The 27040-nt window shown below is 42.7% G+C and overlaps 5 protein-coding genes across 6 annotated transcripts; 1 reads left to right on the forward strand and 4 right to left on the reverse strand.

The window, feature by feature from the left end:
• Window positions 1-1464: 1464 nt before the first annotated feature.
• On the reverse strand, window positions 1465-3199 carry olfm4.2 (olfactomedin 4, tandem duplicate 2; the record flags this gene model as incomplete). Its single annotated transcript, XM_084382109.1, has 5 exons — window positions 1465-2258; window positions 2344-2485; window positions 2575-2787; window positions 2900-3067; window positions 3143-3199. The coding sequence occupies 5 exons, from the start codon at window positions 3197-3199 to the stop codon at window positions 1465-1467; spliced, it is 1374 nt and encodes a 457-aa protein (XP_084238235.1).
• A 2003-nt stretch (window positions 3200-5202) lies between these two features.
• LOC311274430 (olfactomedin-4-like) lies at window positions 5203-7008 on the reverse strand (the record flags this gene model as incomplete). Its single annotated transcript, XM_084382108.1, has 5 exons — window positions 5203-6032; window positions 6117-6264; window positions 6341-6553; window positions 6681-6857; window positions 6955-7008. The coding sequence occupies 5 exons, from the start codon at window positions 7006-7008 to the stop codon at window positions 5203-5205; spliced, it is 1422 nt and encodes a 473-aa protein (XP_084238234.1).
• Window positions 7009-7355: 347 nt separating this feature from the next.
• Window positions 7356-11233, reverse strand: lrrc74a (leucine rich repeat containing 74A; the record flags this gene model as incomplete). The annotated part of the gene is made up of 13 exons (XM_084381470.1): window positions 7356-7953; window positions 8263-8348; window positions 8518-8622; window positions 9055-9198; window positions 9331-9426; window positions 9509-9703; window positions 9772-9857; window positions 9945-10026; window positions 10131-10180; window positions 10353-10446; window positions 10558-10665; window positions 10744-10919; window positions 11125-11233. The coding sequence occupies 13 exons, from the start codon at window positions 11231-11233 to the stop codon at window positions 7356-7358; spliced, it is 1929 nt and encodes a 642-aa protein (XP_084237596.1).
• Window positions 11234-11894: 661 nt separating this feature from the next.
• angel1 (angel homolog 1) lies at window positions 11895-16249 on the forward strand. Of its 2 annotated transcripts, none has more exons than XM_084382096.1 (10): window positions 11895-11990; window positions 12815-13693; window positions 13819-14054; window positions 14148-14217; window positions 14301-14743; window positions 14999-15140; window positions 15275-15385; window positions 15482-15503; window positions 15632-15795; window positions 15868-16249. In XM_084382096.1, the coding sequence occupies exons 1-10, from the start codon at window positions 11924-11926 to the stop codon at window positions 16026-16028; spliced, it is 2295 nt and encodes a 764-aa protein (XP_084238222.1). In that variant the 5' UTR covers window positions 11895-11923; the 3' UTR covers window positions 16029-16249. The 2 variants fall into 2 exon arrangements, with proteins under 2 accessions (XP_084238222.1, XP_084238223.1); XM_084382097.1 differs by lacking the exon at window positions 11895-11990 and adding an exon at window positions 12105-12185.
• Window positions 16250-19226: 2977 nt separating this feature from the next.
• On the reverse strand, window positions 19227-25863 carry vash1 (vasohibin 1). Its single transcript, XM_084382197.1, has 7 exons — window positions 24886-25863; window positions 23910-23998; window positions 23214-23270; window positions 22827-22901; window positions 22285-22666; window positions 20805-20914; window positions 19227-20591 (listed from the first exon to the last, which is right to left on the reverse strand). The coding sequence occupies exons 1-7, from the start codon at window positions 25105-25107 to the stop codon at window positions 20519-20521; spliced, it is 1008 nt and encodes a 335-aa protein (XP_084238323.1). The 5' UTR covers window positions 25108-25863; the 3' UTR covers window positions 19227-20518.
• Between the last annotated feature and the right edge of the window lie 1177 nt (window positions 25864-27040).

The raw sequence follows: 27040 nt of genomic DNA on the forward strand, positions 1-27040 counted from the left end.
AGAGGATCACCCTGCCCAGAATCCATAATCTGCCGGCTCTTGGCGCTCAGTACCAGATGGAGCCAGGCTCCAACCGGAGCACAGAGGAGAGTCGTCGTCCCCAAGGGAGGGCTGGTTTACAGGGAGGGGGTGGAAGCTACAGTAAGGAGCAGGATGGGTAAAGGAGGGGAGGGAGGAAGGGGAAGCTTTAACCTTTTCCAAAAAGCACAAGGGGGAAGGGAGGGGTCTGATTTATCACAGAGGTTTACAATTACTTACGCCCTTTATCAAATGTTCATTCAGTCATATTTCTTATTTTGCACACTTTAACTTAAATTTGCCACAAGAAACTTTTAATTTTCTATATAGTATACATACAGTACATGCATTTCTTCAGTTATTATAGTTATTGTTAAAGGTTAACTCCACCAGTTGTACACATTCAAGTGCGTTCACACTACTGCTGCATATGTGAGTGAAGTGAGTAATGTAAAGGTGGTATAAAGCCTTTCGTGCCTCCAGAGGAAGTGGCATGTAATCTGATATATTGCCTCCAGTGATGTCACTCAAATTGGCTAAATTGCATTGTGGGTAATGTAGGCACCAGGTTTTGGAAGATGTCTCTGGTTCTGCTGTATCAAGTTTTGATTATTTGTTTTCAAACTGTCCAAAATGAGTCAAACAGTGTTATAGGAGGACAATAGGACTGCTGGATTTTGCACTTCCTATCAGCCCAGCTAAGGCATGTGACGTCATTGCACACACATGATAATTTTATTTGCATCCTTGAGATCAGTGCAGCTGTGCATATTAAACAAATTATCCAGGGATTACTGCAGTTTTATAATTTGGTTTGCTCCTCTGAGAAGTTTAATGTATTTGTCACTGACGAAACCTCAGTATGAAAATAGGAACTGCTCTCCTTTATTCTGACAATGCTGCCATGACACTGAACCTGAACTCTCTCTCTCATTTTTTCTCACACTACAGTACATGAATGTCCCTCATGTGGTGCAAAAAAAAGGAAGAGGCTCCCACCCAGTTTTATGATGCTGAGTGCCAAAATGTGGTGAAATGACAAGTGTCTTACAAACTCACCAAACACGATCCAGAGCATTTACTCAGAAAATGTAACCTTCCATAAAGCCAGACTGCACCCTAGTAATTTGAGGCCAACAAATGCTATCAGCTAGTTTTTGTGTATATATCTTTTTCCATTATAACCAGAGAACTTTCATTTCATTATCTGGAACAAGATACATTTTTAATCACACACTTTTCCCGTACTGTATGTATCAGTCATTTTTCAATAGTATTACTTATATACATATAAAATCAAGCAACTTGCACAACTTGAATGCTTCAGTTTGATTTTATTAAGGAAAATACATAGCCTTACCGAGCATAACAGAGCTCCAGTGACAAAGTGAGTAAATACAGATCAATCGTATCAATCACAATACGGCGGATCATAAAGAGAAGGGATCATTCTTTGTTAAACTTCACATTGTAGGACACGTAGTAGCCGTTGTTGTACATGTAGAGCTTCTGATCAGTGGGGTTGTAGTCCAGGTTGCTGTACGTCTCCTGGAACTTGGGAAAGCGGATGTTGAGGTGTTTCTCCTCCTTTGTCCTTGTGTCGAACGCATAGTAGATCTCCTCCGTGGTCAGATCCACTGACCTGGTGACATACATGACTCCACAGGCCATGAAAGCATTCCCTGCCAACTGTTTGAACACATTGGTGTTCCACTCGTCCTCAATGCCGAAAGACTTTGGATCTATTTTGGCAATGACCATTTTACCTTTGCTCTCCTCTGAGGCATACATTACCCACAAGCCATTTTCATCAGCTGCAAAGTCCAAGTTCTGATTCGCTGAGTAACTGTACGAGAACCTCGAACTGGCAGCTGGGATCACTCTGTAGACATAACTGGAGGTGGTCAGGTTCAGTTTGGCCATACTGAAAGGTGAGTTGATCTGGTAATATACAGCGTTATTGTGAACAATGTAATTGTTACCGGTCCCGACCCACCCTGACGACATTTGGTGGGACTTGAATGCAGACCTCCGAAGTAGGTTTTCATAGTTAGAGTACAAGTAGAAGTATCGCAGATTGGCACCGCTGTATGCACTGTACCAGTACATTGATTCAGAGCCTCGAAGAGGTTTGGAGTCTTTACCCCAGCCTCCATATGCATAACCTGCAGCCAAATCAGCATTCACTTGGATCACCATTGGTCTGCTGATGTTCATGATTCCTGTGTGATTGCAGTTGCCTGGGCAGAAAAAAAAATGTTGAGACTGGATGGCGATGGCTGATTTTTAGACCATTATCCAAAAACTTCTGACAAGCTTTCTTACCAATATCTGGCTTGATGACCTCCTGCTCTGTCTGGCACTCCTCCAGCTTCCTCTGCAGCTTAGTGAACTCAATGCGGATCACTTCCAGGTTGCTCTTGTCAAAACTCTCCAGTTGGTTCACAATGAGGGTCATGTTGCGGATCTGGGAATAAACACATAAATCAAAGTGGAATCTAATATTCTAACTGAAGAAAGCCACGTTATTTGTAAGTAAAAAAACATCTCTTCCACCTCAGTGTACAGGCTGTCGAACATGGGCGAGGAGGAGTTGAGGGAGTCTTTGAGCTGGGTCACCAGAGCTTCAAACTCTCTGAGCTCAATCCTGAGCAACTCAAAGTCCAGTTTGATGTAACTGTCAGCACTGGTCTCCAGCATGGCCACTCTCACAGTCAGGTCTGAAAGCTCCTTCAGGTGGACCTCCAACTTACCCTCATAGGTCTTCATCTGAGAGAGTGAAAACACATGATCAGCATAATGATCACACCAAAAATGTATGTGTTGATGCTTAAAAGCTGTGGAATGGTTCAGACTTAAATATTATTAGGTCAAAATGCACCTTGTTCATTTGAATTTCCACTTCCAGGATCAGATCCTTGCTGACTTGTTGCATGTGCTCAACCCGGTCGGCAGGAAAGGTGGTGTCAGGCAGATACACATGACAAACGCACTGACCTGACTCACCCACTGATGCAGTCACACTGCCCGACTCCCAGTCCTCCACTGGCTGAAAAAAACACCATTAATGTCAATTAAAATAAATGACCGATGCATGTTATAATAGGAGATATGGGTCACTTACAGTCCAGGCCGAAGCAGGACTGAGGGCTGGTAGAAGCAGCAGCAGAAGTGGCAGCATCGTGTCTCAGTTTTCTACTCAAGTGTCTCCTTGGTAGCCTGGTCAGAGGGCTTTTAAAGACATTTCTTATCACATCATCATGGACACCTTGTCTCTTCTCATAGTTAATACCTCGTCACAGGTATTCTTCATCCTTGTTTGCTCACAATATCCTCTGAGGAAGCCACCACGTCATCTCTGATGTGAACATGGGGTGTGGATGAGAAAAATGCCATATGTAGTGACCACCTTGTTATGGTTATGTCCTGTTAGCTAAGTGTTGTATGTGTTATATGGTAGAATGATGTCATCATATGCCCAGTCAGACACTGTGATTCAGGCTGTTATAACCTAATGAAATCTAATCTAACCCAGATAGTAAATTCTCAGTGTACTGTGAATGAAAGAATCAAATCTTTGAATTGCTTCCCCACCCACATGGTTAATTGCATAATCTTATGCATGTGACTTTGGACAAAGTGTTTCATGAGAAGGAGATATTGTGCCACAGGGGAAAATCTTTGGAGTGAAATGCTGACTCAAACCCCAGGAAGTCACTGTGCAGTACATGGCAATGTTTTACTCACTTCAGAAGCAACATGAAGGAAAAGAAAGATTTGTAGAGAAAGAAGTGTGCAGGTGTGACAGTTATAAACGTAATGTTGTAAAATTGAACCTCTGATATGAAAAACAAACATAAAAACCTCGGTTTGTGTTTGTTGAACAGATTGTAAAATATGAGAGTTTCGACATTATATCAAAGATATCTATGTACTGTTTTGCAGATATATTTACTAAAGTTACCATGCTAACTAGCTAGCCCCATGCCTGGAAACCTCTTTCTCCCTGTGGTCCAAAGCTACTGTGTTAACATACACCAGCTCTGCCCAGCTAGCTGTACAGCTAACAAGCTAACAGCAACTACAGTCATTGAACAGAATAGAGTTGGCGGCAGTTAGCAGGCAGCCTGCTCTGGTGATATATTGCCCCTATTTGTTGGCAACAGGTTGCAAATTCTTACAAATTGCACATGAGTGTAAATTTGCGTTTGAGTGCAATAATCCTGTAAACAAAAAGTAGTGTGGGAAAAGCAATGATTGTGTGTGATCCATCTCCAAATTGCAGGTTCCTCTTAATCTACTTCTGTGTACAGCAATAAATGGAACGAAAATATGACATGTGATTAGTGCAGATGCTTCTAAACAGGGTATGAGAGGTCAGTGGTGTGACTTATAAGATACGGTTCACAGTCATTATAACGCAACCTTTTAACAGCACACATTTTGACACGTGGTAGGAAAAGCACAGGTGTAAGTAATTGATTACATTTAGGTGTGCCTGCCTCACTGTGCATGCTGGCTCTCTGGAAGATCTTACAGAGATGTAACTGCGTCTTTTTTCTTTTTTTTATTCCCGTCACTGGTAAAATTTGGCTATTCGTCTACAATGTAAAATGGTTGCTTCTCAAAAGGCTTTACTGAATATCTATGTTGCATTATGTTTTGAAAGGTGTTTCATCCTTCCAGTAGACTTCTACAGACATAAAGAGTGTATGCCAAGGTGCATTAAAGCTGTTCTGGCTGCTCATAATAGCTCAACATGTTCATTAGACACATTGTTTATTTTTTCAAATATTTAATATCATTTAGTTTGTCATTCATCTGTATGAACACTGCTGTCCCTGTTATAGTTCCACAGGCTGTATGGAGGCTTGATAACATCACTGTTGCAGACATAGAGGCATTTTATTGTGTCGTCCTTGACAATCTAAATGAAATATTGAATGAGAATGAATAGGTGAGAGGGAATGTGGTGAAATGACAGCAGCTATACTGTATGATTAGAAAATAATGCAGTATGTTCATGAGCTTTTGGACAATGACACACTTGACACTTTTGTAATGCTTGAGATCATTTATTAGAAAGGAGGAGGATAAAGGATGCACTACATAAGCATGCAAGATGTAGTGAAAGATATGCTTCATTTGATAGATTGTGATACTTCAGTATTAACAAATACTGATTTAGCTCAGGACAAGTGGTGGTTCCACGGTGGCTTCAGCTGTGTGGTTAAACCACAGATGGTAGGTCACATAGTAGCCATCATTGTACATGTAGAGCTTCTGGTCAGTGGGATTGTAGTCCAGGTTAGAATACTTTTCCCTAAACCTCTCAAATTGAATACTGATGTAGCTCTCTTGTTTGGTTTTGGTGTCAAACTTGTAAAATATCTCTTCAGTGTGGACGTCAACTGTTCTGAGCACATAAAGAACACCGCACACCATGAAGGCATTGCTCACTCCTGGTTTATAGACGCTAGTCTGCCATTCCTCTTCAACCCCAAAAGAAGGCTCGTCTATTTTAGCCAGGATCATCCGGCCACTGGACTCCTCTGAAGCATAGGTCACCCACAGGCCAGTTTCATCAGCGGCAAAGTCAAAGTTCTGATAGGCTGAGTTCGAATAGGAGAATCTGGAGCTAGCCTTGGGAATCACCCTGGACTCATACTTTGAGGTGGTGAAATTCAGTTTGGCCAACCCAAATGGATTGTTGATCTGATAGTACAGAGTGTTGTCACGGATGATGAAATTGTTCCCTTGGCCATACCAGCTACTGCTTAAGCTTCGATGATCGAAGTGTTCCCTCAAAATGAGGTTCTTGTAGTTAGTGTAGAACTTAATGTCAATAATGGAGGGACTAGTGTACCCAGAGTACCAGTACATAGATTTTCTGTCAGGAATGGGCTTTGAATCTTTCCCCCAGCCTCCGTATATTTTGCCAGTACTAAGATCAGCATTCAGATGGCTTACAAATGGCTTGCCAAGCTTGGATATACCTGTGTGTGCACAAGACCCTGTAGAAAAAGAGGAAAACAACTGTTAAATGACTGCAAAGAGAGCTTGTATTTAAATGTGGATATCAGTGTGAATGAGCATACCAATGTTGGGGTAAAAAAGCTCCTGGTGGCGTCGCTCACACTCCTCTAGCTGCAGCTGCACCTTGATGTACTCCCGACGGGTCACTAGGACCAGATTCCTGTCGTAGGTCTTCTCCAGCCTGTTCAGGGTCTCCACCATGACTGTGATCTGAGAGGAAACACATGGGTTTTGATTTGCATTATGTGTATGATTGATGCGGCGACCGCCATCAGCAGGACCTTACCTGTACATGCAGAGACTCGAAGACGGTGGTGGAGACTTTAATGGAGAGCTGCAGCTCATTAATCAGAGCCTCCACTTGTTTAATCTCCACCTTTATCTCACTTATGTCGGCGTCGCTGTAATCATCAGGGTTCTTTTCCATTTTTCCAATTTCGAATGTCAACTTTATTATCTTTTCTGCGTAAGACGTCAGCTTGGTCTCATACTCTTCCAGCTGAAAAAAATCAGACACAAAAAACTTGATTGTTTTGTCTGTTTGAAATGTATGGGGCGCCATTTTTTTTTACATCCAGCGCCCCCATAGATGCGTCGTCATCTATTGCACATGCTTCTAAGACTACCTTGCCCATCTCCAGCTCTAGTTTTTGGGAGATCTCCACAGCCGTCTGCTCCACCTCCACCAGGTCTTTGATAGGAAAGGTAGAACTGGGCAGGAAGGCATCACAAGTGCACCTGTCCCCGCTTCCACCTCCACCTCCACCTGTCTCATTCCTCCCCTCGCTCCACAGGCCCACACGCTGAAAAACAAAGAGGTCACACGAACATACTTTACAGTAGATTGGCTAACCTCAACAACCTCAAAGAATATGGATGAATCAGTCGAGCCATACATACCCCCCAGGCCATCGCGGAGCTCAGCAGTGCGAAGAAACACAGCGTGCCGATCATTCTGATGCAGTCGGAGTTGTTATGATTGAGAGAGCTGGAGCTTTGGGGGGTTATATACATGTAATGTTATCTTCAGCAAACAGAAATGAAACACCCGGATGTTTGAAATGATCCATCAATGTTTGAGAGAAGCACTGATGGGTGGGTCCACCATCTGACAGAGTTCCCAAGTGTTATGAAATGCTTTGTGTCCCAAATGACCCATCAGTCACAAACTGAGGGATGCATTTTGCATGTTTAGAAATTAGAAGCGAGATAAATGATTAAAATCTTTATTTTAATTGTGTGTCACATCCAACAGTGTCACGCAAAAAGATAAACATTTCCTAACATTTTTGACAATCACTTCAGTTCTTCTTCTTTGAGCCCTTATCGACACGTTTCATCGTTTTCTTCTTCTTCACTTTCTTGGTTTTGGCTTTAACCTCTGGTTGCTTGGCATTAAGCGCAGGCCTGGACCTGGTCAGGTGGTTAGTGGTGGGACTTAGCTTGCTGTGGCCCATCTCTGGATTGGAGCGCACACCCTGGGCAGAGATGGACTTGCCCGGAGCAGAGCGAGGGGAGTCATCCAGCAGGTTTGGCTGCGAGTATGAGCGCATTGCCAGGGAACTGGTGGGCCGGTAGGACGTGGTGCCTCCCAACATGGGCAGGTGGACGTGCTCGCTGCTCAGATTGGTGACTGAATAGCGACTGCTGTTTGACATGACAATGTGGTGCCAAGAACTGAGCGGGGTGGCAGAGAAGGGCTGAGGGCCACTTGAATCCTCTTTGGCACCTCCTGGAGATATGACCAAGGAGCTGTGTGGTGTTACCGCCTCGACTGCACTCTGGAAGGTCTTGAGGATGCGGTCGCTCTTCTGCTTCTCTTTCTTCTGACGGGACTCAACCTTCCTCAGCTGGCGGCGGTGATCCCTCATCATCTGTTTTCTTGTATCTGCCAGTCCCCTGCACAGAAACATGAGATAATCCTAAGAACGTCTTGGACCGCTTTAGGGAACCAAGATTTAGGACTGCAGCCAATTTACTGCATGCTCCTGAGCCATTCAGGGTGAAGATCTGGACAAATTCCCAACTCATAAATAAAACACTCTTGGTTCAGCCGTTATTCAAACAACGATGAAACGAGTGATCGTAAAAATTCACAGCAACGCCAATACGCACAACAGTAAACCTTAACAAATGACAGGCCTACTCTGTGAAGCATTTTAGAAGGCCCATCTGTGAGTATGAGCAAACAACAGGAGACGCACTCACCTGTAGTCTACCATTCCTGTCCTGTCACGATCGAGTCTCTGAATCAGCTCCTCAATCTGGTATCGATCCAGAGGAATACTTGATTGCTGTCATGGTTTCACAGAACAAAAAGGAAAAGGTCAGAGAGTCTAGACCGGAAGAGAGCTCATCATGCATGATTTCAAGGTATTCTGTCAGTGAAATTCATCAGTGCAGTACTTCCTGAAAAATGTCACTGACTTTGCACAGTCAAAATCTGTAATCAGTTTCAGAAACCTGCACTGCTTTCCTGAAGTCAGCAACAGGGACACGCATGGTGCCGTCTTTGTCAATATTCCGAAAGAAATCCCACAGTCGCAGCTTGCGCTGATCCAAATAATCCTTCAAAAACATCGGGAGAAGACACTCTGACAATCATGAAATATACATAAAGAAGCAAACAAAGAGACACTTGATGTTGACTTGATTAAATAAATTAAAAAACATACTCTGATTCTATTAAATTAATGCCGACTTATATATAGTTTTAGGCTTTTTTCAATTATTACATATAGTTAAGGGGATCTTCTACATAAAAATTGTGTTTTTCGAGTGTTTATCAGTCAGGTATTATAGATAAAAGTAATGTATTTCAAATTGGGTATTCTGTCTAATGTAGCAAATCACACAACTGTATATTAAATTCATAAACATCAACTCACCATCCTTTATTTTGAACTTATTTAATAAGTCACATGTAATTAAATGTCTTGAAATGACTGTTTCAGGCCAAATATTTTTCTGAGCATATTCTCATTAGGTGACCAAACACACCTGGATGACTTTCATTGGATCAACACGTTTTGGTGGCTTCTTGGCGATGAAGCCTCCCACCCCTCCATACTGTACATCCAAACTGGGATGCTCCTGACATGTCACCTCCAGCAGATGCACAAAATTCTCATTTACCAACACATTCTGTTGGTGCAAAGGGAGAAAATAATGACGGTGCAGACGAGATGGCATACACAGCATATACGGATTAATTGTGCTTGATTTCATTGTGATGGTATGTTTTGTTTGAACTATGATGACGCCACAGTAACTCACACATATGTTGATCTCCTCCAGGGCACATCTATGTGTGTTCTTTACCACATTAACCAGGGCCAGTGCTCCCTCTACTGTTAAAGAGTTGTAAGCCAGCTACAGGAGTGTAAGAAATTAAAACATCACTTTAGGCAATACAGATGATGTATGTTGGCTTTGTACAGCCTCGTCCACCCACCAGTAGGACTCGGAGAGTGTCATTGAACTCAAGCCCCCTGCACAGCATGCCGACACCCTCGTTGGTGAGGCGGTTGTTGTTGAGATTGAGGTGCACCAGAGTGTTGTTGAATTTCAGGGCCTCTCCCATGGCCAGGGCACCCTCATTCCCAAAACCGTTCCACGATAGGTCGAGGTGTTTTAACATCATATTCACCTAAACATGGACAGTGATCAGGCATGATAGGCAGACACCGAGTCAGTGATCGTCTCAATTAGTCATACCTTAAGTCCAGCACAAAAAGCCACAGCCCCTTTCATTCTAATATAGTTCCAGCTAAGATCCAGCACCTCAAGACCCTCGTTGTTTGCTGTAGAAATGGAAGGTAAAATCAAAATAAAGTACTTGGATCTGATGTCCACTGCAGAGACATTGAGATGATTGAATTTTACCGTACCCAGCAGCTGTCCCAAATGTGCCCCTCCTTTTCCACAAAACTCATTATGGCTCAGGTCCAGTTCCTTTATCCTGGAATTGGTCTAAATGTAAAAAAAAAAAATATGAGCAACATAATTATTGCAAAAGTAACTAAATATCCCATGTAACTAAAATGTATCTGGACAGCTGATCATGAAACACTTACAGACAAGGCGTCTGCAAAATATTTAGCATCCTCATCAGTGAATCCATTTCCTGTTGGGACAAAACAGAAATGTTTCAAAACACAAAATAATTATATTATTACTGTTGCTGTTAAATCCACTGATTTTAAGCCATAACTTGGTTTATTATGGACTCAGTGGATGCTTGAAACTATCCATCATTACATCACCCCACTATCGGTAGAGTTAAATGTGCACATTACCTGAAAGCTTCATCGATTTCAATGAAATGTTGTTCAGTAAGAGTTTAGCCACACACTCAGCTCCTGCAGCCAGCAGATAGTTGTTGGACAAATCCTGAAAGCAACACAGATGCTTGTACAGTACACTGTATTCTCCACTGTCAACATCAAATGTCACCTAAAAAGCACTTGTGCCCTCTAGTGGCAGGTTTCCAGTACAACATACCAGGTGCTGTATGGTGAAATTAGCCCTCAGCATCTCCACCAGGTATTTAGCTCCCTCGGCCTGAATGTGATTGTCTGCCAGCTCCAGAGTGTTGATGTGCATATCAGACTACAAAACAAAGAGCTGGTCAGAAATGTTTGATTTGAGAAAGTCACACTTATATCACACTTGCATTTTAAAACGTACCACTAAGGCAATAGCAAGTGCCTTGCTACCTAAAGGTCCTAGCCCATGGTGGCTGAGAGTCATGGTTGTAGAGTCAAGGTTTCGTATAAAGCAGGAGACTGGCACCACACCCACCAGCTTACAGGCCTGGAGGTAGAGATCAGACATAGATGTCTCCTTGTTTCCCTCCTCTTTCTCTGGAAATGAGTGAGCACATACAGTTTGATTACCACCATATGGACCCTGGTTTATACATAAAGTAATGAATGATTGTGTTGATGTAATGTTAATGTTACTTTTTTTGGAAACTAAGAATGATTTAACTTCAGGATTGTGAATTAAAAGTACAGTAACAGCAGCACACAGGCAGAATTAATCCAGGAATGAATTTAATGAGCTTACCATCTGACTCCAAGTCTGTGTCAAACTCATCCTCCACACCTCGAGGTCCAGTTGGGGATGGACAATCCTCATCTTTTAAGCAGAGGGACTCGAAAGACAGTGTCGACATTGCTTCCTGCTGTCAGACCCTATGTCCTCTTTGAAACCATTTCCCTGACGCACAGGGGAAACATTCTTCGAGGCGCTTCTTGTTCATTCATTCCTGTGCATTCTGTGTGGGCTGGCACTGTGAAATGAAATAGGCCTGTGCTGGTCACCAGGTAATTCTACCCATCAGGTAACGTGTCATGTGTAGTGACATTAACAATGTATGCCTCAGTGTGGTAACTCTCTGTTACCGTCCATCGCTATTCTATTTTATGAATTGATGATCAAACTTAAGATTAACATCTTCTATTTATCAAAGATCACTTTATTCCACTGAACTCCTTGGCATATTTCATTTTATTTTTATTGTATTTATTTTATTTTTTGTTTTAGTAAGTATGCAAGGCAAGCTGTGGGATTAATAAAGTTGTCTGGATCTGAATCCAAGCAAAACTGTGAGTACAGCACGATACAGGCTGCGTGTGATGATATAGTTGAAGTAAAATAGCATTTTATAGGATCTGTGCCCATTTTCATATTATCATATTTTATAGGATGATGCATTTTATTTTCAATCAGATTAATCCATTCAAAAAACACAACACCTACATGAGGAAACCCCACCTTTGACTTTTGACTTGACCCCTAACCTTCTCGCTCACACCACCGCTACCAACCTCGGGACGCACATGCGCAGACGACATCAAGAAGCATGATTGGCAGCCTGTTATTTTACGCGCTGTACCCGATATCACGGTACCTGGCCTTTCGACCCTCAGGTAAATTGTTGCAAAGGTGTCCGTGTTTGAAAGCCTCATGTTCGGCTGAGCAACTTTTGGCTAAATGAGAACTATGTGTGCGTGTGGCTTGAGCTAATGGTGGCTAACGCTGGATGTAGGTCGCTGCTGACTGAGCCGTTTGTCTTCACACGTGAGGTGTTTGGGTCGGGAGACAAACTTTCACCACAGGCTCGTGTGTGTATCGTGTCGTTGTCAAGTGTGAAATAATATTTCCCCCTTTGTGTAAAACAAACATTTATGACTCATAACGTTGGTGCACTTTAGCCATTTCTAATTTTAGCTCTTGGGAACAGGTGTTTGCTTGCACCTGTTTGTTTGTTTGTTTGTTTGTTTCTTTGCTGCGTAGTTTACATTCAGTAAGACGCCATTTACTTTGTTGTGGGAGCGTGTGTTTTGTTTTTTTGTTTTTATTTTAGTAACCAAAGAAAAGAAGATTTAATTCTATTGGCCACATGTTTTTTTATTTATAAATGTAAATTGAGTTATAAAAAACCTAATTCATTTATTTTCCTGAAAGATGTTGAACATTATATAAAACCAGTCTCTGAATCTAATAACAAAAAGGCTATTAAAACCCTCAATGTGTATTTTGCTGAATATCTCTGTGTAATGTAACAATGTTTTTGTGTTCCATTGTATCCTGTCCTTTATACAATACTCTAATACAAAGACAAGATTTATACGTCACATATTTAACACTGGTTGTAATCAGTTTGGCAAACTCAATGACACAAGCTAAAAAGTGTAATGTTTCAGCTTCGTGTAAGCGTACACTGTTTACAGACTCTAATCTTGTCTTCCAGAGGCCTCAAAGAAGGATCTCCCTCCTGCAGTGGTTAATGGCACGGCAGTGTGGGATGGTGGTGCTGTCACAACCAGAGGGCTCATCCAGTCTCAGACAAGCCTGTTGGACCAGTGGCTCAGCCCGAGCGGCGGGACAACGGGAGAAACGAAAGAAAGGATGAAAGAACCGAGACCAGAAAAGGAAGACGCAGACAAGGAACAGCTGCTGGCTGTCCTGCATGGAGACACGGAGAATGAGGCTGCTTCGAAAATGAGCGAGGTGCAACCTGCAGTGAAGGAGAAAGAAGCAGAGACCAGTAATGGACCCCAAGAAGAAGGTCCCAAGGAAGAGGACACAGAAATGACAAATCACCTTGAGATGTTGATGCAAAGCACAGAGGGTGGACTCATTTGTCCAACTGAGGACACTAATCCAGAGAGAGAACTTGGGGCACAATTAGAGTGCCTGCAAATGGAGGACAGTGCAAAAGTTACCACCGATCCAGTGCTAAAAAATGAAGGGATACCAAACTCAGAAGAGTCATTCACTCCAGCTGAGCCCAGCATACAAGAAACCAGCGGTCAAGTACAGCAACAAATACAGATACCACGTGTGGAAGAGTCGATGACTCTAGCTGAAACTCCAACTGAACTAACTGAGTTCTGGGATGAATATGTCGCTAGCTCTGGGGATGAGATGCATGGTGGGGAAAGCTCTGAGCTGTCATTTACCTCCCTTCTCTCTGACAGTCAAATCCACTTTAATCTCAGCAGGGTTACACAAACGGGATGGCACTTTCCTGCAGGACCTGGCCTGGCAGAGGAAGTGCAGTGCCCACTGTGGCAATTTCCTGCAATGAGCTATTATCCTCCTATAGAGCCAGCAGTGCCCTTTGAAGGTGAGGATCTGAACCTCTTTACAGTAGTAATAATTCCTCTGTAGTGAAATTTGTCTGAAACTCAACAGTAGTTTAATATCCAGCTGTTGCATGGGCTCATATGGATGTGTTTGTTATTTACCCAGTACTGTGGAGAGTGTGGGAGGACATGGATGAGAGTGCCTCTGCAGCAGAGCCTGCCCTGATACCCATCCCGTTCACAAGGGCCACGATGGACTTCACCGTTATGTCCTACAACATCCTTGCTGATGACTTGCTGGAGGCCAACCAGGAGCTGTACACACACTGCCCCCTGGAGGTGCTGGACTGGAGCTACCGCTGCAGCCTGCTGCTGGAGGAAATACTGAAATGGGCACCAGATGTGAGTCAAATGTGCTCATTGTTTGTTTTCTGAAACCAGCTACATTTTGTATCTGCAGTGTCCACTAATGAGTCATTTATTACCTGTGTGTAGATTCTGTGTCTCCAAGAGGTTCAGGAGAACCACTACTATGAACAGCTGTGTCCAGTCCTGTCTCAGATGGGTAGGTCATCAGTGATTTTGAAGGATCTTATGAAAGGGACGTAACATGTTGTGTTAATATTGTTCCATATGTTGTCGCTTCAGGCTACACCTGTGTGTACAAGCGCCGTACAGGAACCAAAACAGACGGCTGTGCCACCTGCTATCGCAGTAGTCGCTTCTCTGAGGTATCCGTCACCCCGCTGGAGTTCTTCAGGCCCGAGACGGAGCTGCTGGACCGGCACAACGTGGGCATTGTTGTGTTGCTTCGGCCAGCGGTCACTCGGGGGTCAGAGGTCAAGGCGATGGGCCCGCCCCTCTGCGTGGCCAACACCCACTTGCTCTTTAATCCCAGGAGGGGTGACGTGAAGCTAGCTCAGCTGGCCATACTGCTGGCAGAAATTGACAAAGTGGTCAAGTCCTGTAAGGCCAAAGGCGAGCACTGTAACCTCATAATGTGTGGGGATTTTAACTCGCTCCCCTACACGCCTCTGTACCAGCTGATCACCACCGGGGAGCTCTACTACCAGGGTCTACCAGCGTGGATGGTAAGACTGATTGTAAATCTGTTAACTTGCATACAGTTTCAGGGATAATAAACTACATGGTACCATATCGTTTCATAGACTTGTGTACTCACCAATACCTAATTTGACATTTTAGGCTGTATTGATGGCATTTCTGATACTGGCATCGGAACAACCCGACTACATTCTCCCGAATTTCTTTTTTTCTTGTCTTCTGCCACCAACCTTGCAGGAGGTACCTCTGTAATCATGTATGTTTTCATCCATCTCCAACAGGTATCGGGTCAAGAGGACCTGTCAGACAAAGCCCACTGTCACAGACTGTTTCCTCCCCTGTGGCCTATCTGTCTGGAAATCACTGACAACTGCCAGTACACGACTGTTGAAGAGGAAATGAAGAGCCCGAGTCAGAAACAAGGTCACTGTTGAGAAGTTGTAGCATGCTGTGTACCTAATGTTATTTTTGTCATTTTTATCCAAGGAATGAATGTCAGTTATTTGTGTTTCATTTCCTCACTCACTTCCTATGATACATTTGTTCTTCTTCTGTAGGGAAGTCTCAGTACGGGCATGACTTCATGCTGCAGCTGCGCTTCTGTCCAGCTGCATGTGTCCGTCCTCTGGACTTGGAGCTGATTCCAGGCGTGACTGACACCACACCAGGTACAGTCTTCAAATATAAAAAACCACAACGTCACTTGTAGTTGATCTCTTGTATTGGTCTGAATATCTGGTTGATCTTTCTTTTTTTATGCACAGATGCCTCAAAGGGAAATCAGACGTATGATCAGCTTGCCGTCATCTTTCAGCTATTTTGTGTCACCTATCACACATTCACACAAATAATTGTATAAAGTGCAAAACAACATGATATAAAAATGTGGTAAGTAATTCTTTTTTTTGTCACAGGTTCAGACACACCATCACTCATCGGTTAGACCTGGAGTCGGTCTACAAACACATTCTTCCAGGCTCTGGTAATCCAGAGGTCACGACCCTGCACTCTGAAGCCGGAGCCACCGTCGACTACATCTTCTACAGCCCAAGACGCATCTTACCCGCTGCTGACAAAGGTACGAAGGCATGACGCAGACGGCAGTGCTGCGGCTGCTATAGATAACTTATTTGTTTTGTTGTTTTTTCAGGTGATGGTGACTTTGTGAGTGAGGGGCTGAAGCTGATTGGTTCCCTCTCCCTCCTATCAGAGGATGTCTTGTGGTCAATGAGGGGCCTTCCCAATGACATATTCCCCTCCGACCATCTCAGTCTTCTGGCCAAATTCCAGCTGGAACTGAACGTCCCGTGATGGAAAAGACTGGTTGAACCGAAAAGAGATCACGGAGAATAAGCATCTCTCTGTTCAAGTGATTCAGGTCTTGCTCTGTACACATTTGGTTTTCGTTAGTGTGAATACCATTAGGCATGGTTCACTCCTGGCATCACAGGATCATAGTTTTCTAATTTATTGTATTCAGTCTTTTTCCATGTGTTTTTATGATGACTTATGGTGATGCAATAGTTCATTTTTTTTTAAAAAATGGAGGCAGTGATTGCTTTAACTCTTACTGGTGTGACAACACACTGACGTGTTCATTTTGCTGTTAATTTATTTTAAAGTTCATTTTCAAATGAGAATTACATTTGATTGACTTCTGACTACATTTCTGAGTCAGTTCTATTTTTTCAGATGGTGAAAATATTGAATAAATATTTTCCATTAATTTGTGGCTCCTTTGTGATGTTTGCTCTTTAACACGCTACAGAAAGCACAAGGTTACAAAGGCTTCAGTAGGGCTGGGCAATAAGGTGATATTATATTGTTCTCATCATTTGTGACCTAAGTGTTGTATTTTCCTGGTTTTAAAGGCTGCATAACAGTGATGTGATGAAGTGATGTAATTTTCTGAACTTACCAGACTGTTCTATTTGTTCTGCTACTTGCCTTTTTTTTTTTTACCCACTTAGTCATTATTTCCACATTATGATGACGATTAGCTATAAAAAATCTCACTGAGTTTTTTCAAAGTGCCAGTAGTCCTCACATAAATATTGTCGCATTATCTAAATTGAGGCATTTGATCAAAAATATTTTGAAATTTGATTTTTGTTGCCCAGGCTCAGCATTTATTATTTATAATTTTAAAATATTGCAATACTGTTCTAAGGCCACATCAGCCAGCCCTACTTCAGAGTGTGTAGCTCTTGTCCTGGATTTATAATATAGCACAGTTAAATGCATCCACCAGCACTAAATCCTCCAGTTGGTGTCTGGCTCCTTGTGTATCCTGCCTGATCTAGCGCTGAGATAGTGACCTGAATGTTTGCTGTGCCCCTCCTCATCCTACTACACTGAGCCACTCAGTTTGTCAGGGCAAAGATGTCTCTGTGTATGTGGGTGTGTCTGGTTGATGCATGCATGAATAATTCATGTAGATAGTTGAGTGTTCATGCATGATGGGGCTCAGTAAGAGCTTTGTCTTGTGTGCGAGCTGTAGAATGTCTGCGAGGGGATTCCCATCAGTCTTTCACTCGCTCCTCACTCATTCTTGTGGGTGTCCTATGTAGAAATATTTGTAGTGTAGTACAATCATCTACGGGTTGAAAACTTGAATGTATGGATGAATCAGATTGTGTGTGTCTTTACACACCCTGTGGCATCAAATGCATCCAAGTAAATGAAGTAGGTCAGTAGGTTTTTTTTCCCCAAGTAGGTCATTATGCCTTCTGTTTCTCTATCTTCCAAACACTGGTGGACAAAGTGTTTGACATCTGGAATCTACTGGGAGGGAGGACAGGAATGTGTTTATCATAACCTCTATCTCTTCATGATTCACCAAGGGAACTGCTACAACATTAACAAACCCTTGTTTTAAAAGTACAGTTCGCCCCCATATCACAAATACATATTTTCCCTCTTGCCTGAAGTGCTATTTATCCATCTATGTTGTTTTGGTGCGAGTTGCCGAGTTTTGGAGATATCAGCCATGGAGATGTCTGGCTTCTCAAATATAATGGAATAAGATGGCACTCAATGTCTGGTGCTCAAAGCAGCAACAATAATACATTTTAAAAATTCAATAGCAATGTCTCTTGCCTGAAATCACAATGTGGTTACTCAAAACCTTGTTGTGAGCCGTTTTCTTTCCGTATCATCGCTCAGAAGCAGGTTAGTTACCTAGCTTCTCATTATGAGTAGATTCACGCTTCCTTCTGCACACTGATATGGACAGAAAATAGTTCCTACAGGGTCTGTGGATCATCTTGAGTAACCAGGTCATATTATCTGGAAAGAGACATTGCTGTTGAGTTTTTCTCAAATTTATTTTTTGGCACTTTGAGCACAAGTCGAGTGCCATCTTGTATATGTCAGTATATTTGAGAGAAAGCAGACATCTCTAAGGCCGATATCTCCAGAGCTCGAGGAGCTCATTTCACTCTTTCTCACACATGTGGTTTTACACTAGCACACTGTAACTTGACTTTCAGAGGAACATTACTGGCCTGTGCATGAAAGTGCTTCCTTGCAGCCTGTTTTTCATTGAATGCAGCAGCCATTAAGCCGTATTAGCTGATGGCTGTGCTCGAAAGGTGGACTTGCATCCATCCACTTGGGGATCCATTAAACAGCAGAATCCCTGATCATGAGAAAAGCCCACAGGCTGCCAGCACACTACAGCTATTACTTATATGACTGCAGCAAACGCTGGCCACGCCTAAACAATATGATGAATGGAATATTAATGGCAAACAACGTGGGGCTGGTCAGCATAGTTTTTCCATTTCAGCGGCTGAGAGAGTTTGACACAATGTGAGATTTAGGGATGGAACATGTTGAAGCTGTCCCACTCGAGTGTTTTAATTCACTGTTTTGCTGCACACAGAGGCCCATTCTTCCCTTGTATGGAGTTGTTGGCTGCAAGTTTCCTTTGTATAAACCTAACAGTTGGTGTTAAGAGATCTCGGCTCTCGTCATTATTTGCCTTGGTGCCAAAAACTGCCCTTGAGCTGAGGACACTGTGCTTAGTTTGAACTACAGGTTGAAAAAAAACTGGCGCCATCCCTTGCCTGACAGTGTGTTACAGCGTAGCTAATGATTAACCACAGAATTTCTGGAATTTGTTTGGCTTTAGACAGCTTAAAGGTGCACTATGTAGTTTTGGGGAAGATTTTTTAATCAGGTTTTTTTGCCTAAACAAGCTAAATAAACAAACTGACTTTTACTTTGTTTGTATGTGGCGGACCCTGCCACCTTTCTGGCTTCAAACAGTGTTCTGGGGACCTTATTTTCCTCTGAGAACAGCTTGTTTATTGGAAAAAAAAAAAAGTATTTCTGAGTTTGTATTACTACCTCATTCATATTGTAAATATTAAAATTCTGAGTTTGAATTTCTTCTCCAAAACTACAAAGTGTACCTTTTAAATAAGGGCAAGGTAATAAAACACGTGACCATACATTTACTAAAATGCCCTATTATCACAACATTGAATGAATGAGAAAACAAAATGGTGTCGCCACAATTCAAGTGAGCCTTTATTGTGATCCTGTAAATCAACAGTCTGTTTGGTACAAAACAGTTGTGTTACAGACAGTGCACTGGAATGAAAATGGACAACACCTACAGTACTGTACACATTAAAATGATTGCTGTGGGAACATATTCAAAACGGTGTGTAGTAAATATTAAGAGGTCCACTGCTGATCACCAACACTGAAGGAAGTATAAAACGACAGAATTTCCGATTTAAAAAAAAATAAAATACAAAATGCGGATAAAAGTGCTGTTAAAAAAACTTCTTTACACCTTATACTGACGTCAGTTTCTTAGACACCACTTAAGGCAAGTGAAATATTGAATTTAGTTGCTACAAATAAAAGCTAGAAACAAGGTAAGCAGAGCAGTTATACAGTACATATAAACTGACTTGTCATTACTTCACATCTACATTAAATGCAGATAGGATCAGTCAGCTGCGTTGGCATGAGTCATTTCCATATCTTCTTCTCCTATTACCACTGAACAGATGCCTTTATACTCTTGAATGCACTTCTGTATATTGTGTATTCAATCCCATATTCAGTCTCAGTGATGTAAATTGCATGCTAAACATACTAGCATCTGGATATTAGGTGTCAGAGAACTGTCGCTCAAAATTTATTTCATTCATTTTCAATATTTCGGAAGAGCAGAGATTACACTGCTTTGTGTTTACTTATGCAATGACAGGTAGGGTATAAAAAGTCTTTTTCTTTGAATTCTCATACAAGGCACGAGGGTAGTGGTTTGCAAACTAGTCACTACACAAGCAGTTGCTGCCCAGCAGAGCCTAAGTGGATTTAAAATCACATTACATGTATTTGCACACTTACAGTACGACGATACAGATTGCAGACGAGCCTTAAGAGCTTTCGTTGAACAGAATAAAACCAGTAGCACATTAACATTGAGTGGTAGCCTTGCCCAGTGCGTGGAGTCATATTTCTCGCTGGGTTGAGTAAGCAAAACTCTGCAACTATTTAAAAATCTTTACAAAGTACTGCACATATGACCCCTTTTTATAATGTGGGAATGTTGCCAGCACCAATTACTATCCACAGTGCAGCTCCAGGCAATGCCTCTAAGAACACAGACACAGGGAAGCTGAATGAGGCGTTTGTTTTGAGAGAAGAAGTTGCTGGTGACCTATTCAACATTGCATCCTGTGAATAGGCCAATGTGTGTACAAAGGATTGATCAATGGCCCCATGAAACAAGAGTGTGGTACCTTTAGACTTTACAAGCAAGCTTAAACACATCCTCAGACTCGAATCTGGTATCCGTTTATGTCCGCAGTCGATTTTTGCTCCAAAACCTTCTTCTCTCCGGAGGGACTGCAACAAAAAACAAAACAGGAGACGAGACAATGAGTCGTATTCACATCAGAAGGAAACTGTGACTAATTCAAAAAAGTACTTCTCCTTAGATCATGAGACATCTGCAGTCCCAAAAATTGCCCCGTGACTAAAGAAAATTCACGTCAGTGGCTTTAATGCACGTACTTTTAGTGAAGAGCCAATTTATCTGGAGCACATGATTAATCATACCGTCTCTCAACACGGCTGATCCTGCGTATGGGGCTGCTCGGTCCTCTGAGGGGTGAACCCATGCTGTTCCTCCTGTCTTTGGTGGGAGAGGGCGGTGCAGGCTTTCCTATCTGCAAAAACAATTCACACATCAGAATCTAAGTCACTTTAAAGGAGACATATTATGCTCATTTTCAGGTTCATCATTTTATTTTGGGTTACTACTAGAACAGGTTTACATGCTTTAATGCTCAAATAACACATCAGTTTTCTCATATTCCCCCCTCTGTCTGAAACACTCTGGTTTTAGCGCCTGTCTCTTTAAGGCCCCAGTCTCCTCTGGTTGGTCAGCTTACGCATGCCTGACCCAGCACTGCTAACCAAAAGAGAGCAGGTGTGCTAAATCAATTGCCAAACTAGCTGCTAGGCACAAGTGTGATGTACTACTGAAGAGGGGTTTCAGGTGTAGCTTCTATTGGATTTGACCTTTTTGCATGCACAAAACGTGAAAAATACTAAAGGGGGGAAAAAAATGGGTCTCCTTTAAAACATGGGAGAGTAAACTATACTCATGCCGAGGCCCAGTGTTAGAGTATGATATCTCCCTGTATTTCTAATGTGATTGTGCTGAGCGCTCACTGTAAAAGATCACCTATTGACGGATTGAGCCAGCCATGCATGAAGCACCGCCGAGCACAGTCAAGCCATCACATTGGTTTTATTATACACAGAGCTCAGCATCAAGGCTGCCTTCATTATGATAGCATGAGAGGTGATGAGAGGGCATCATTTGAGAGAAATGGCTCCTCAAATAGCAGGTCAGCTCCGTGTCACTGCGTGTGAAGAGACAGCACGTCAACAGAAATCTAATAAAGCAGTTCACACTGGCAGTCCTTCTGCTGAGGACAAATTGTTTTTCCTTATTGTCTTCGGATCTGCAAGAGCTGCATCAGCTTGTGTCAGCAGGAAAATGAGACTTTAAAGGTCCCATATTGACAATAAACTAGATTTCCATGTCCTTTTTGATTACAAAGCAGGTCAAATTGCTGTATAACCGCTGTGAATGTGTCAAACTGCTCAATCCACAGAGAAACACACATAGCTCATATTCAAAACCGTGCCTATAAACAACGATACAGTCGCCGCCCTCAGCCGCGCCCCCAGCACAGCCGTGGTTGAAAAAACACTTTAGAGCTCATGTGGTGGGAGGTGCCTGCACAGGCCTGTGAGAGTTGACCAATCACAGCAGACCGGGCTTTTTGTGAGGGTGGCCTTAAAGAGACAGGTGCTTAAACGGAGCATTCAGACAGAGGGTGAATAGAGGTGCTGCAGCAAAGGGCAGTATGAGAAAAATAATGACTTTTTAACATTAAGAATACAGTTAGCAGCAGTTAGCACTTACCTTGGTGATATGCTGCTTCTATTTGTAGGAGTATTAATCCAACAGTTGGTCAATTCTCACATATAGCATACGTATAAACATATGAGCCTGAAAACGTACCTTTAGCCTCATGTCTCGAGTGTGCCTCTCCAGCTCCTTCCGTAGCTCCTCCTTGGTCAGCTTGTCCAAGTCTAGTATTGAATGTTTCCACTCTATCTGCTCCACGCTGTGAGGGTCGTGCGACACGTACTGGCCGATCCTGACCTTGCGCAGGGTGTGCCAGTAGCCCCTGTAGGCTCCGTCAAACTCTTGCACCAAGTCCATCAGTGTCCGGAGCTCCAGAGGCTTGAACATGAGGTCCTCCCTCCGGCTGATGCCCAGCGCGCCAAAGCGTCCCCCGCTGTGGACTCCGAGCACGATATGGTGGAAGTGGTTCCCTGAGAACTGAGACTGAAAGCTGAGGGGGAAGCGCTCCACACCTGGCATGTTGTTGGTGAGGTAACTGCAAAGGTGGGTCAAGGAAATTTGAAATCTGACTCAAGAGTCTTGAGCAAAATTTGGAAAAACCTGTGAATAATAGCTGTTCATCTCTACAGTCATTGCCACAACAACACAACTCAAAGATATTAAAACATATAAAGCATCTGCTGCTGTAAGGATACATCCCCAGGATCACCGCCTCCAGGCATTTGATTGGCAGAGCTTCCCGTGTCATCTCTTTAGCAATGTCCATCAACCTGTGCAGTACAATTGAGCAAGAGAATAACACAGTAACACTGGTTAACCATACAAATAACATTTTCCATGAGCCAGGGAAATAACATTTGTGCTACCAAATCTAATAAAGCGAGGTCAGGAAAACTGTCTTCCAGTCCTCCTCTACTTGACATTAATTTCAACTCAGAGAGCCCACAGAAACAGATGATCCGCAAGCATCAGCAGCACATGCTAAACCATGAGAAATCAACCAACGCTGTCACAGACATCCGGCGTCAGCGAGTCCATCACTGATGATCAGTCTAGGATGAGGGGAAATAAAATGTGCTTACGCAGTTAGAGGCCGGCTCTTCTTTATTTCAAAAAACTGTGTTCCCGTGTGATTGTACCTGTAGGAGACAGTCAAGGACATACAATAACAGGGAGAATACTCTGATGAATGCAGTGGGGAGGAGAGACGAGCACTTAAAGCGTTGTGATATTCATAGGTTGACGGTTAATTATGGATGAATCTCAGCTCTGACTGGATATCTAGCTTAATATAGAATCTAGAGTGGCCTACTTTCGGATGTTTGGCCCATATTTATCAAAGTGTGGCAAAACAGTCGGTCAGTGGGATTAGTAAAGGTAGTTTGTAAGCATTCGTTTTGACATTAGAGCTGCGATAAATCAAAAAGTTGTTTATCAAAAGAGTTGGCAGCTCAATTTTAGTCATTTTTTTAAGAAAAAAGCTTCTTAAATGTGAATATTTTCTGGTTTATTTAATCATCTATGGCAGTATACTGAATATCTTTGGGATGTGGACACAACAAGACAATCTGTAGACCAAACGATCACGAGAAAATAACTGGCAGATTCATCGACAATGAAAGTAATCGTTAGTTGCAGCCCTACTTTACATCTTACATGAATTTGAGTAAGATCAGTGTGTTAAATATATCACTCCAACTGTACATGACAAATAATTGCCGCTTTAAGTCCACTGTGGTACTAACCAGCCAGTTGTACCAACTTAAGTCAAAGGATACTGCAAATCCCTGATGTACTTCTGTATGGCTTCCAGGCGCTGTGGGATAGTGGTGGTAGGTTGGTATGTAGGCACGCTCGGTATTGGAATCTGTGGGACAGAGCATCCAAACAACTGCATTACCATTATACAATCCCAACAGTCATTGCATCTGGAGATTGTAGTCTTGTGTGCCCTCTGTGCACTTTTCTATCCAGTATAGCTAAAGACAAGAGATATCTTAATTGCTCTTTAACAGCTCCCATGAGGAATGAGTGTTAAGTACCACTCTCCTTCATCTGCAGCATTCAAATGTACCGTGAACAAAACAAGCCCTGTGTTTTAATACTGGGGTGAAAATGGGGAAAGAACTGATGAACACAAATAATCGTTTACTTGTCATGTGGGACTGCATAGTAACACTGTGATGCAACATTTTCCCACGACACATGGGTGTTAATTGCCTCTCTACTATGTGTAACTTTCACAGGCATTATGTGAAGTTCACCCGTGTCATGAATAATCAGCTGCAGCTTTTAAAGGCAAAGTTCACCCCAAAATTCAAATTCAGTCACTATCTACACACCCTAAAGTTTCGTAGTACAAATAAACATTTCTGGAGCTTCACAGCAAAACACTGTTGTGGCATTCTCCTAAACAACTGAAGTAGATGGGGACTTGTTTTTAAAAAACTACAAAAGACTTTATTTACAAACTCTCTTTAACGTCTCTTCAAAACTATTTGTGATCTTGGGTCTTCCGGAGACTTGGATTACAGCAGACAAGCTGTATGGTGTCATTTTATGTTTTCCTTCAGTTGTTTTAAAACAAGTCCCCATCTACTTCAGTTATTTGGGAGAACACTGCAGCGTTGCTTTGCTGTGAAGCTCCAGAAATGCGTTGCGGGCTACGAAACTTCACTAGACTTTCCATCGGCATGGGGGTGAAAAGATAACTATTTCATTTTTCGATGAACTCATCCTTTAATAAACTTTTACCTTGGGCAGGTCGGTGGCAACCCGGATCTCCTTCCCAAAAGCTTCACCACTGGGGTGTATTCGAGCCACATGGCGCCACATTCTCTCCCAAGTTTCCTCATCCACCGGGAGGCCTCCTCTGTTCACGTAGAAAGGCACCCCTCCATCCCTCAGCTCTTCTTCAGCTTCATCCTCCTGCTCCTCGTCTCTCTCCAGCACCGAGCCCACGGTGGCCCTCAGCATCCCTGCTCCTCCTCCTCCTCCTCCTCCACCAGGAAGCCTACACAGAAACGTCCTGACCGACTGGTGCTTTGGATCCTTTCGCTGGTTAATCTGCTTGCAGGTTTAAGTAGGTTTCCACAACAGATGGCCAACGCATGACACCCAGCAGCTTGTGCCACCAGTGTCTCAAAACAAAAGCCAGAGCTGTGGGTGGACTAAAAAAATCTAAAGGTGATCTGCTGTGGTTAAAAACTCACCTCTGTGGTTGAAGCAGCTGGTGAACCAATGATATCACAAGTGATGTACAATTTAAAAAAAATTAAATAAGATAAAGACTGATTTTGCTGCAAGTATTCAGCACTTTGGTTAAATCTAGTGGACCACAGGCCAGCCAATAATCACACATTAATGTAAATAGATAAATTAAGACACTAAGGTTCAGATATGCAGCCTATTTTAATGACTATCTGTGAAAGTTCATCAACAATCCCGCCAGTGTAACGCTACCACAGTCTGTAAGAGGATTGACTGTGCAGACAACAAAGTATTAGAAATTACTAATTCCCTGTACCGTTAGAGGTCATTCACGCCCCGGGAATCCCGCAAATCACAGCTGCGGTACTCTCCCATCACCCCGGCACTCCTCACACATCCGCTCCATGTTCGTCTCAAATCATTCCCTCCCAAGTCAGCCGGTTCATTGTTCATGCAGATGCTCCTGGGTTCACTGACTGCGGGTTGGATTCACGTCCAACGAGCCGCTCAGACACTCCCAGACCTCCGTCTACTGCGCATGCTCCGGGCTGAGCGGATGATCTCAGCCGTGACAAATGCTGCATTCAGGTGCTCCCCGAAAGGTGTCCATCTGATATCCCCCGAAACATCTTTGACCACTTTCTGTTTTATTTTACTAACCCGACAGTGTAGTTTGGCGGTGTAGTGCAAAGATGAAGATAAATGACTTTATTTCAGGTTTTTTCCGAAAAATTCAACCTACAGTTTTGCTTATTTAAGGTTTCTGCAGGTAGATACTTTATTGAAATGGTTTAAAGACCTTTTCAACATCATTTATCACCTAAATTAAGACAATTTTTTGGACTTTCTTCTTGCAGGTGGCAGATTCTCACAGCTGTCCATACCCCCTCAACCAACATCCACATTTCTGGTTATTATAGAAGACACAACCCATCTGCTGGACTGTGGTCACACACTCTTCTCTCACTGGATTATGATCTGGATTTTTTCCAATTTGTTTTCATAAACCTGTGTGTGTAACAGTGTGTTTGTTAGGTGTTATATACTGTATGCCTGGATATGTAGTGTGCTGAGGAACAACATATTTATTTAATTGTGCCGAGCCCTACCAGAATTAACTATGGTAGCCAACCATTAGTTTGACTGGCAGATCATGGCAGGCTGCAACATGCAGAAGTGAGCCGCACAGCTTCAAATACCACAGTAGGCCTATTTTAAAATAAAGTCTGTGCACATCATGTACACACTTATTATCCTGGATCACTGGCACTCAGAAACATTAATGCCACCCATATCTGCTTGATTATTTCCTTTCAACTTCACTTATTAGTTATGAGTCAACTCGTGGGACAAATGGTGCAAAAGCTTTGAATACTAAGGTACTTGAGACTTCACAAGACAAAATAAAATCCCACTCACGCTTGATGATTTTGGGCTCCTAAGACAGGCCGGCTTTGTCTGTTTTAGGTGACAAAACAGTTACACCTGGGTATATACAGGGCTCGAGGTGACTGAGGTCATTCCACTGCCAAACTTAGTTACACACTACATACAGTACATGTGTTCACACAGGAGGAGCGACAATATTTTTATTGGTAGCAGCGTTCCAAGTTTGCAGTGTGATTGGTGTGCTTTGGCACACATATTTTATCATTTCTGTCACAAACAAATGATTATGTATATGATTTTTTGTAAATTA

Source organism: Pagrus pagrus, assembly GCF_965226575.1.
Source record: "Pagrus pagrus genome assembly, chromosome: 18".
Taxonomy (NCBI): domain Eukaryota; kingdom Metazoa; phylum Chordata; class Actinopteri; order Spariformes; family Sparidae; genus Pagrus; species Pagrus pagrus.